The 12158-nt window shown below is 40.2% G+C and overlaps 1 protein-coding gene across 1 annotated transcript; it reads left to right on the forward strand.

Moving 5' to 3' along the window:
• Positions 1-3187: 3187 nt before the first annotated feature.
• On the forward strand, positions 3188-6006 carry LOC131252171 (peroxidase RIP1-like). The gene is made up of 3 exons (XM_058253036.1): positions 3188-3432; positions 4161-4355; positions 5128-6006. The coding sequence occupies exons 1-3, from the start codon at positions 3220-3222 to the stop codon at positions 5680-5682; spliced, it is 963 nt and encodes a 320-aa protein (XP_058109019.1). The 5' UTR covers positions 3188-3219; the 3' UTR covers positions 5683-6006.
• The last annotated feature ends 6152 nt before the right edge of the window (positions 6007-12158 follow it).

Raw genomic sequence — 12158 nt, forward strand, 5'->3', positions numbered from 1 at the left:
AAACTTGGTGACGTCACTTTAGTAACTAGATAATTATTGAAGCGGTTACTTAGCCAATCGGCATCCCAAGCCAGGAGCTCATTCTCTAACAGAGATGTCTGCTTGACCCAACCATTAGCCCAATCTAATCATCAAGTGAGCCAGTATTGCATAGAAACATTGAATGGTTTAAAAATGCTTGTGTCATGTTACAATTCAACATACACTGAAGTAGATTGGGCCAAGGTGACACACCATCGAACTTGGTGGTGTGTTGATGTCACCAAGTTTTGTGGGGCCCACCATAATCTAGGTGTTATATCCACACAGTCTATACATATTGTAAGATTATTTTCCAGTATGGACCCAAAAATGAGACAGATCTAAAGCTCAAATGGACCACACCACAAAAAGTAGTGGAGACTGAATGACTACCATTGAAAACTTCTTGGGGACCACAGAAGTTTTGGATCAAGCTTACATTTGTGTGTTCCCTTCGTCTAGGTCTATGTGACTTCATGAACACACGGGATGGCAAATGATGCATGTTGGAGGCAAATAAGCATCATATTGGGCCTTATAAAGGTTTCAAGGTTTGGAATCGTTGTCACCACTGCTTTATGTGGTATGGACTACTTGAGCTTTAGATATATCTCATTCTTGGGTCATTTCTTAAAATAGTCTCAAAAATGGATGGACTGTGTGGATATATAACATATACATCATAGTGAGGCTTACATAACTTGGTGACATCAACACACCTGAAGGTCACCCCACCACCCAATCTTATATATACACACACACACACACACACACACACACACACGGAAACTCTCACCTGCTAACGAACTTTTTTGAGAACCCATCATGCGTGATGTGGATCCAAAATCTGAACCGTTCATGTGAAGCAGCACCTCCTGAAACCCCCCGTCCCTAAGTTTTAGTTTGATCTACAACTTTTATGGGCGATGAAAAATAAAAACAGCTTCCTCCCTTGATTTGCATTTCTCTTTTCTATGGCCCACTAGAATATTAGATCTAGGTGAAAATTCGTCACATGAGGTTTTATGGGATTCCACATCTCATGGACCATTCAGATTAGAAACCCATGGCACGTGTGCAAAGGTGCGCACGTGCGTAGGTGCGCAGGGGAGCATGACTCATATATATATATATATATATATATATATATATATATATATATATATATATATGTATTTTTTTTCATGGTAAATTCGGATCCTTTGCTTGCCACAAGTTCATCACTAACAACATTTATTGCAATAGTACAAACAATGTCAATGATGATGTGGACCAATCACATTGCACCCAGAAAATTTCTACCGGTGACAAACAGATAATCTGGACCCTTTTTCGGTAAAGCTAAAAAAAATATATAAAAAAATAATAATAATAAATAAATAAAATTAGACTAATTTTAAGCCCTTCATTGTTTCACTCTTTTTTATGAAATGGCCAGCCTTGCCTGCAGGGCCACCATGGCGAGCCCCATCTCACATGCACCGAGTCGGATGATAAAATTTTCCGTACAACTAGTTGCACTTATATCTCACGTGCCGACAGTGTCACACATATAGAACACCCACACCATGCATAAGGTGGGCCTCATAAAGAATATCACCTGGATGAGCATCCATTGCACTGTTCAAAATTCCGACAAGTCGACCTCCTTTTCGCTCCAGGTGATCTTCATGGTGAAGCCCATCTAATGCATGGTCCGGATGTCTCATACCCCTGACACATTGGCACATTAGCCCACTTGCAACCAGTTGTAGATGATCATTCCTCAATTGTGGTTTAGATCACTCACACACACCATCTATTCCATACAAGGCCAGGGAATTTATATGATCCGTGACGCCCCTTTGCACAGTACTCACATTTCAATCCTGACAACTAAGGCCCATGGTTAGGCAATTCAGACCATTGGGTCTGTTGAATCCAACCATGGATGGAGAATGACCCAAATATCTCTCAGATTGGATGATCCCAACCGTTAATATTTTGAGCTATTTTCTCAGATTAGACGATCCCAACCGTGAATATTAGGCAATATTTATGTCGATTTGAACCGTTGTTTTGTGTCTTCTAAACAGCTATCTGTCCGTATGCTGCAAAAGAGGATCTACCATTGTGCTGTCATGTAGAATTCGACACTCTATTTTACTTTTAACTATCCAATTGATAGCTATAAATTGGGTGGTCAGGACTCCACCATCAATGTCAGTGGGATGTATAATTCAAATGCTCTAAATGGTCATACATCAGTGAAATGTGTCAGGAGAACGAGTCACCACCTTTTCTTAAATGATGCGAAACTAACGTAAGAGTCTGCCTCATTCACTCTATTACGGAACATGTAGCCTATTTTTATCCCTGAATTAATCACTTTTTGTGCCTTTGAGCCTTAGATCTGTCTCATTTTTGTGTTCGTCTTCTAAAATGACATGAGAAAATGGATGAACGGCGTAGATAAAGCCAATACAGCACAGTGGGCCCCACAGAACCCCTGCCTGGACCGATTCCGTCAGGGCAGGGGCAGGACGCAATCAGCGGAATATCATTTTGACTCCAACACACGCTTCCTCGTTAATAGATTTTTTGTTTTTTTATGCAAGTAATGTATTTATTTACGCATGCATGTTTTACTTCGTCACGTTTGCCAATTCCACAATCGCAAGAGACCCCTGCCCATCCACAGCAGGCACACGTGCTAATATATAACACGTGTGTGAAATCTCATATTTCCATTAGGTGAGCTACAATGTTAAGATCTTCTTACCATTTCACACCTAAGATGCATGGCCCCCATACAAAAACAAATGAGCAGCTACAAAAATAAAAAATTATCATGAGCTTAGGTTCTTTTCTTACATAGTGGCCCATCTGAGGGACGGAACAAGCCAGATTTTTAAAGCACTAGTCTAAGCATTACTCCTACTAGATGGAAAGTTCATACGCGTATCTTTCATAGTTGATAAAGTCAAGTAGTAGAAATGAATAGATATTGTTTTATATTAGCATCATTGGATCCCAACTTAAGTAATGAGACTGTGTCAATAAGTGGACCATCGTTTTCTCACTTTAATTAATGAAATCTAGTCTTTAATTAATATTAAAAAGAATCTAATCAAAACTATATAAACACACTCTATCTTCAATACACCATGCATCCACACATCTAGGTACCATTGGGTCTATCAGGTTGTAGTCGTCGTCATGTCAGTTCACTGCCCGCTCTTCTTCATGGCCTTCATTGCAATCATGGCCACTGCTTTCCATGCAAATGCACAACTTGACCCAGGATTCTACGACGAGGTGTGCCCGCAGGCGTTGCCGACTATCCAGGCCGTTGTTGAGCAGGCAGTTGCACGCGAACAGCGCATGGGTGCGTCGTTACTCCGGCTGCACTTCCATGACTGCTTCGCCACTGTAAGATTGGACCATGGCCTAAATTACTTGAAGCACCCACATCACATTGTTCTTAGTCACATGGTTTTTTTTTACTCAGAGAATTGGACTGAGTTGGCCGTGACTCGGTCGAGTCAGGGGTGACTCGTCCAAGTTGGGCAAAGGTCAGGGCGATTTGCACTATTGACTTGTGGGGTCGAGCCAGATTGGGCTTGACTGGTCTGAGATGACTTGAACGAGTCACATCTGACTCAGGAGGAGTTTCAATCTAGAGCTGGTGATGGGGCAGGCCTGGGGTTGGTTTGGACCCAGATCTTGAACTGATCAGCTGGGCCCTATTTAAAATTTTATTTTTCTTCCCATTGAAAGCCTTACACATAGTTCTTGCAGAAGTCTTGGTGTAGACAAAATGACCAAACTACCCTTTGAGGCCATGGACATTGTTGGTCGTTGGTGAGTTTGATTGTGTAGAGGCGCCATATTCATGCACTTATATCTAATAATTTTTGTTGTTTATCAAGATCTCATACGTGTAGGACATGGCCCACGACTATAAGATCTGGGCCATTCTTCTCTGGGCCTACCATGAATATGTCGTGCATTAGATTCCAGAAGTTTTACTGGTCAGATGATCGGAGCATTAGATGATTGGAAAATTGGAAGTGCACAGTTTCTTGGATTATTCTTATACTCTATAAGAAGTATTATTGCTGTGATTTTTTTCTTAATTATATTTGGTTTGGATGTAGGGCTGTGATGGGTCCATTCTCTTAGACGACACTCCGACGTTCACCGGTGAGAAGACAGCGTTCCCGAACATAAACTCCGCTAGGGGATTCGAAGTCATCGACGAAATCAAGGCCGCCGTGGACTCGGCCTGCTATGGGAGCGTTGTATCATGTGCCGATATCTTGGCCGTCGCAGCTCGTGACTCCGTCGTTGCAGTGAGTCGCTCAATCAACCATGCAGCCCGCCCAGCTTCGAACAATTATTTTTGCTAATTATCGATTATAAGCATAGATTATTAGTTAGGGTGAAAGGCACCCATAATTTTTCTCAGAAAAATGAGTCGTATGGGACACATGTACAGTCATTCATTCTTCTGGACCATCCATTTAGATTAACCTACTCAGCCAAAATCATAGTTATTGGATGATCATAACCATCCAATCCATGCTTGCAAAATGATGGCTAGATAAGTTATAACAAGCAAGGTCCTATCATCAAACTAGATGGTCCATAAGTTGCACCCCACCTTATATGATCATGTAATTCAAGAATATCTATGATCTAGTCATGGTTTTCTTCCCATCATTGGTTCCAGAAAGCTGACTTTTTAAGGAGAAGGGTCACTGATTGGATGGTTTAGATCATCTGATTACTATGGTCTTTCCATGATGACCCATGAAGACTTGTCTAGACTGAATGAAAGGCCCATATTCATGTTTTGAACTGTCCTTGCTTCCAATATAACTTGCACCCTGCACGACTCATTCCGAGTCGAGATGGAGTCATTCTCCCAACCGAGTTTCATAGCGAATCAGCTCGAAATCCAGTCGAGTCGAGTTGACTGATCAGAGTTTTGAGTCGACTCACTGAGTTTTAGAACTCTGATATCAAGATCAATCCTACCACATCTAAGTCGTTTCTTACACGTATAAATACACATTTTTACTCTACTAAGATATGTATTTCCTCCTTATAATCATCCTGCAGCTGGGAGGCCAAACGTACATTGTACCGTTGGGCCGAAGAGACTCGAGGACTGCCAGCAAGGACGAAGCAGACAACCGCATCCCAGCGCCGTTCTTCGACTTCCCGGCGCTACTCTCCAACTTCCAATCACACGGGCTGACCCTCGAGGACCTCGTCGTCCTATCTGGGGCCCACACGATTGGCCTGGCCCGGTGCACGGCTTTCCGCAACCACACCTACAATGACACCGATATCAACCCCGACTTCGCCAGCTCATTGAAGGCCCAGTGCCCGGTGACTGGAGGCGACAACAACACCGCGCCGTTGGATGCTACGACAGCGTCGTTCGACACGGTATACTACAATGGGCTGTTGTATAGGAAGGGGTTGCTACATTCCGATCAAGAGCTTTTCAAGGGTGATGGGAGTGCCAGTGATGGCCTGGTGAGGTACTACAGTGCTAACCCAACTGCATTTTGGGCTGACTTTGGTGTGTCCATGGGCAAAATGGGAAAATTGAACCCCCTTACTGGGTCTGATGGGGAGATTCGTTTAAATTGTAGGAGGATGAATTGAGGCCGTTCATCAAGTGGGCCCATAATGGTCCATAGTTTAGCTTGAAATTTGTTGCATTTTTTTGGGTAAACTATTTTTTGGAATAAATGCCCATTTTTTTACTGGATTATATATATTTTCTTCATTAATGCTTTACTTATTGATCACTGTTATTATATTTACATAGCTTATATTCATGGTTTATACATGAAATGGATACCATGGGGTCGGATTCCTTGGAAGATTCCGTCCAAGTCAATGTATTACTAGGCTTGTTAGGCTTTTTACATTTAAGATTTGTAAAGAGTTTTAATGAAGATTTGATCGACTGCTTTAATTTGTTCATACTCTTTGATTTACCAATATGTAAGTCTCTTAGATGGATCATGGTGAGTTGGGTAATTGTGATGTAGAGCGGGTCGCAGACAGTTTCATGGCCAAGATGGATCAGAAAAGGCCCGGTCGACGACAGAAGTGATCCGGACCATCGGACCTTAGATCGGCCGTATCTCACAATCTAGAATGAGTTACCTGACGTAAAATATATGATTTTGGGGTAGAACGAGCTACTTTAGCCAACCAACCCAGCTATGCGTAGCTCGGAATTGCGAAAAACCCTTGGATCGACGGTCGTTTCCCTATTTTAATTTCGTTTTTACTATAAATAGTAAGTTTTAGTTTGCTTATAACTCTTCATCTGTCGAGCTTTAGGAGTTGCGCCCAACGTGGAAAGAGCTTAGAATAATTAAGAGAACGGTTTGGTGAAGCTAAATAGGATACTTACTATTTTTGGCCGAAAACCTTGCGCACTAGTAGACATCATGACCGTCTATAAATAGTAAGTTTACTATTTATAGTAAGTCGCGGATTCTAGGAGTTTGAGTTGTAGTTTGATTCTGATTTCTTTCTCATTGCTTGGTACCCCTATTTAAAGGGTTGTGAACTCGTTTTTATTCATCAATTAATCAATTTCGAATTTCTTAGAATTTATTTCTATTTTCTGCTTTCTTTCCTCGTGGATTCGAGAAGTCTCTGTGAGGAGTCCAGAGAAGCTCTGTGGATTCGGAGTAGTTATCCTCATCACGTTCATCCCTGCGTCAAATTGAGTTCTATTCGATTAAGGATTTTCAACAAATAATCTAAAGTCGTTATGAGTTTAACCTTTTATCAAGATTGGAATGATTGATCAACGTGGGCAGTTAAACTAATTTTGTAAATTATTTTTATTTAAAAATTAATTTTTAAATTATCATATGCATTGTTTTATAAAATTAACGGTTCAAAATTATTTTTAAAATGAGATTAGTTATGACTATGGTATATGATGAGCGCATAACAATAAGCCTTAAGACCATATGCAGAAGAATTAATATATATACGATAGTACCAGATAAAGTGTCATGTACACCAATGCGATGTGCATGTGAAAATGTCAAAACTTGAATGAGTTCCACTCAATCAAAGTTCTTGTGTAGTTATTATGTAAGTATATTGTACATGTTGTTTATAATTTAAGTAACATACAAGGATTACTATTTAAAAAATCTCTTTTATGACAAGGAAAGTGTGGTGCCAAATTCTTATAAGTTTATAAATATATGAAAGCAATTTAAAAATGTTCATAATATTTTATACTCTAGAAAAGCTTTGTTGAAACGTAAAATATATAGAAACCATGAGGTGGCTAGTTTGAGAGAAGAATGAGAGAGAAACAAGAAAGTTGATCCTCTTTTATTTAATATTTAAACAGTGAGATTCATCCTCGTGAAGGGTTTGGATTGCAGCAACGACTGCTCATATTGCCAGCGAGGCAAACCGATATTTCTGTTTTCGGAAAGAACTCGCCGCATGATCTCACATGCACCCTTTATTTGAGCACGCACAAATGTGCAAGAACATGTTAGATGACTGGGGTTTGGTAAGATTTGGCCGCTCTGTCAGATGGACGGTTTGGATTAGACCAAAGCCCGTGATGGTTGGGCATGATCGAACCCAAACAGTTCTGTCTGTTCAAACTGTGAGCAGCGGGAAAATGAAAGAAAAGAGAGGAAAATCCTCTTTTCCGGATTTTCATCGGGTCAACGCCTTGTTGACCCGAACAGTGGTCCTGTGCACAACGAGTGTACAGACCTCTGATGCACGCACACTATGGGTGTGGGGCCCACGTTAATGCTCAGTTAGATCCACACCGTCAATCCATTTTTGTTGGCCCTATTGAGACATTTGGCCAGAGATGTGGCGGATCCAGAGCTCTAGTGGCCCATACTGCTATAATTTTAGCCCTTAATCATGGATTTTTAGTAATTTGACAGCCTGACTGTATTTGAAAATGACCGTCAGTGGTTATAATGGTTTGTAGCTTGATTTGGTGAAAATTTAATAATTATTTCTACGACTAGCTAATCCTATATCTCAATTGGACGAATGATTGCTCGTTTGAATGGCTGGATTGTTTTAGAACGGATCATCAACTGTCCATGAATCCTTTAGAGTATCTTGAGGAGTCTAAAGGGTGATTTTGATTATTGCACCCCTCATCGAATAATGTTAGGTCCCAGTCTAATGTCTCATCTCAAATCCAATGATATATTTTTGACTTTAATAGTCAGATCGGAACCCGAAAATCAGGTTTCCCAGGGTTCCTGGCTTAATGTAACGGGATTTCAATGATTGCTTTCAAATTATGATGGTTCGATGGTTGTCAACAGTCGATCAATTGCTAGGTTAAGAATTATGGGTCGATGGACAGTGGATTTGATGATGTGGCGGTCCAGTTTGAAAATTAACAGATGGATGGATGGAACCATAAATGAAGGTTACTTCTAACCGTCAGATTTGTGCTAGAATGAAGATTGAGTAGTTTCATAAGTTAGGTTATCGGGTAACACCCAAGTACTAAAAATACGGGGTGTTACAGTCTAAAAAGCCATTTTTTAGGCCTTTGTACCGTCGGATTTGCAGTGGCACCGCCGGGGTCGATCCCCACTCTTTAAAGTTCAAACTTTCATTCTTTTAAGTATTTTTGGTAAACCCTACATCCCTCATTTTAGTTCCGAACATGTGTGAATGCAAGCATGGATATGCACTCAAATCGACAAATCAAAGGTAACACCCAAGGATTCCCAACTCCAAGTTAGCAAAAATTTGAGACATTATAGAAGGGGAGTAGCCAATCCGTTTCCGAGTTCATGTATGGCTACTTATTTCTCTGGGGATTGTGATGAATATGTGGTAGAATTGTGCATGTGTAATGGTGCTATGTGTGTGATATTGGGGCTATGCAAATTGTGAGAAAATGTAAGCCTAAACCTCATGTATGTGTGTGTCCCATCACTTGTGTGAATTAAGGATTATGTGGTGCCACCACATGTATCACATTGTGATATAAATGCACACCTTGAGCTATGTGATGAAGCAGCACATTTGTCATTGCCGAACTGTTTTAACGGTCAATATATGTGACCCACTTAACCCTAGGGTCTTGGATGTATAATGGCCAACGGATAATCGTATATGTTAACAAGTGAGACCACCTAGTTGTAGGCTTAAATGCAAGTAATGTAACTTTTATAGAATAGGAAGAAATGAGATTATTTAGCCACAAGGGTAATGTATAAAACATCACCATTAAACCTTATGCCACATGCGGAAATGTCATTACTTAATCTTGAGATAGATGTGTGGGAATTGTAGCTATTAAACTCCCACGAATGTGATGAAAGATGGCCATCCACACATGTAAAAATGTGATCGAATGTGGCCACCCAACTGTTTGCTGGATGAGGTAAATTATGGCCACCCAACCATGTGATAATGTTTGGAATTTTGGCCACTTAATCGTATGTTAATGTGTTAAGAATACGACCTCTTAAGTACATGATTTGATAAGATGTCGTGATATGTAATATTAGATAATTCAATGCTCAAAGAATGCGTAGCTTAATAATGGTTTAATGAACTTTAAATTATAGGATTTTGGGAGGTATCAATGTGCTAAGTAAGAACATGTGAACATTCGCATCACCCCAATAACCAAGTGAGAAAAGTATGTTAAGGTGTGGAGCCAGCACAACAGAGCGCTACTCGACCAGTCGAGGGCTTGCTCGACTCAAAGTCCAGCGAGCAGGGTTTTTTGGGGCTCGATCAGTCGAGGGTTACGCGGATTTTACACTAACTACGTAAATTTGAGGTGGTTTCGCAAGAGTGCAGAAGGAAAGTTGCCTAAATTATAAATAAGGGTTCCTAGGGCTATTTTAAGGTATTCTAAGGTGTATGCAAAGGGTTTTTTATATACATCCAAAGAGAAAAAGGATCTCTTTGCATGGGAGCATTGAGAAGGTTAGTACATTGCTTGTAACTTCGTTTTCTTCATAGTGAAAGTTTGCACCCGTGGTTTTTTTTATCCTTGTTAGGGTTTTTCCATGTATATTCTGTCTTGTGGTTTGTTGGTATGTTTTGATTCTACTTTTAGATTATAGTTGATCTTCTTGTTTATCATTTTGTGGGTGAGAATGGAAATTAGATCTCAGTTCACTTACGTTGTTGGCTTGCTGTGCAACAACTGGTATCAGAGCAATTGGTTTAATTCAAGTGGGAGCAATGACGGAAGAAGAGAAGACTAGAATTGAGAAGTTCGATGATTCAAACTTTGCCTTCTGAAAGATGTACATGAAGGATTATCTATATCAGAAGGACATCTATATTCCTCTAGGAGGAAAAGAGAAGAAATTAGAGAAGATGACAGATTATGAATGGTCTTTATTGGATGGGAAGGCTTTAGGAACGATCCGACTCTCTTTGTCTAAGAGCATCGCCTTCAATATATCCAAAGTGAAGACCACAAAAGAATTAATGCAAGCTCTAACTACGATGTATGAGAAACCCTCAGCATCCAACAAGGTTCATCTTATGAAACGGCTATTCAATATGAATATGTCAAATGTTGGAAGCGTGGTTAAACATCTAAATGAGTTCAATACAGTCACGAGCCAATTGGAATCCATTAGCATCACTTTTGATGACGAGGTCAGGGTGTTATTAATCTTGTCCAGTTTGTCAGACAGTTGGGATGGTTTGGTGATTGTCATGAGCAATTCTTCAGGGTCGAGAAAACTGATGTTCGATGATGTGGCCGATCTAATTCTCAGTGAAGAATTTAGAAGAAAGATATCGAGAGTTTCAGGGGATTCGGAGAATGCTCTAAATGTTGAAGTTAGAGGGAGATTGCTGAATAAAGGAGACAATAAACACGGATGTTCTAAGTCAAGGAAGAAGTCCAAGGGACCGAAAGACAAGGACGAGTATTGACATTACGGGAAGAAGGGATACATGAAACGTGATTGCAGGACGCTTAAGAAACAAGAAGGAAGTTCTCAAGGTGGGAAAGATTCAATGAATCTATCTAAGGAAAGTGACACAGAGGTGTTGATCTTGTCTTTTGATGCACGGAATGAGTCTTGGGTCATAGACTCGGGTGCTTTGTTTCATGCCACTTCGAGTAAAGAAGTTGTGTATAATTATGTGTCAAGTGACTTCGGGAGAGTCTACCTGGATGATGATGAGTCGTGCAGTGTTGTTAGAAAGGGAGACGTTCATATAAGACAGAAAGACGAAACAGTATTGAAATTAAAGGATGTTAGACATGTACCGAGTTTAAAACAAAATTTAATCTCAATGGGGCAGTTGGCTGATACCGGATATGTGACGACATTCACTAGTAATTCCTGGAAGATCACAAAAGGTGTCTTGGTGATATCTCAAGGCAAGAAGGAAGATACTTTGTACGTGACTTTCAGATCGTATAGTTCACTCGCAGTCGCATCAACTGGAGTGAATGAGCAATTATGGCATCAGAGGTTGAGAATATGAGTGAGAAAGGGATGAAAGTGATATTGTTAAAAGGAAAGCTACCAGGGCTAAACGCTATTGACTTGGAATTCTGTAATGACTGCATATATAGAAAGCATAAGAGGTAAACTTTAAAAAAATAGGACGCGCTCCAAAGATGCATCTGTTGAAGCTTGTACACACTGATATGTGGGGACCGACACAGGTATCATCTCTTGGTGATTTACGTTATTTTGTTTCTTTTATTGATAATGTTAGTAGAAAACTGTGGGTCTATTTATTAAAGTACAAATCTGATGTATTTGATATATTTAAGAAGTGAAAAGTAATGATAGAAAATGAGATACGTAAAATAATAAAATGTCTCAAATCAGATAATGGGGGAGAGTACTGTTATAAGAGGTTTGAGGAATATTGTGCAGCAAATGAAATCAAACATCAGAAAACGATTCCAGGGACACTGCAACAGAACGGTGTGGCTGAGCGCATTAACATGACTATCCTTAAGCATACCAGGAGCATGAGGTTACATGCAGGGTTGCCTAAGACGTTTTGGGCAGATGCTCTAAATACTACCGCATATTTCATCAATAGAAGTCCCTTAGCACCATTGGATGGTGGGCTACCAGAAGAAACTTAGACTAGGAAAG

The sequence above is a fragment of the Magnolia sinica genome, chromosome 7 (assembly GCF_029962835.1).
Source record: "Magnolia sinica isolate HGM2019 chromosome 7, MsV1, whole genome shotgun sequence".
In the NCBI taxonomy this organism is placed as follows: Eukaryota; Viridiplantae; Streptophyta; class Magnoliopsida; order Magnoliales; family Magnoliaceae; genus Magnolia; species Magnolia sinica.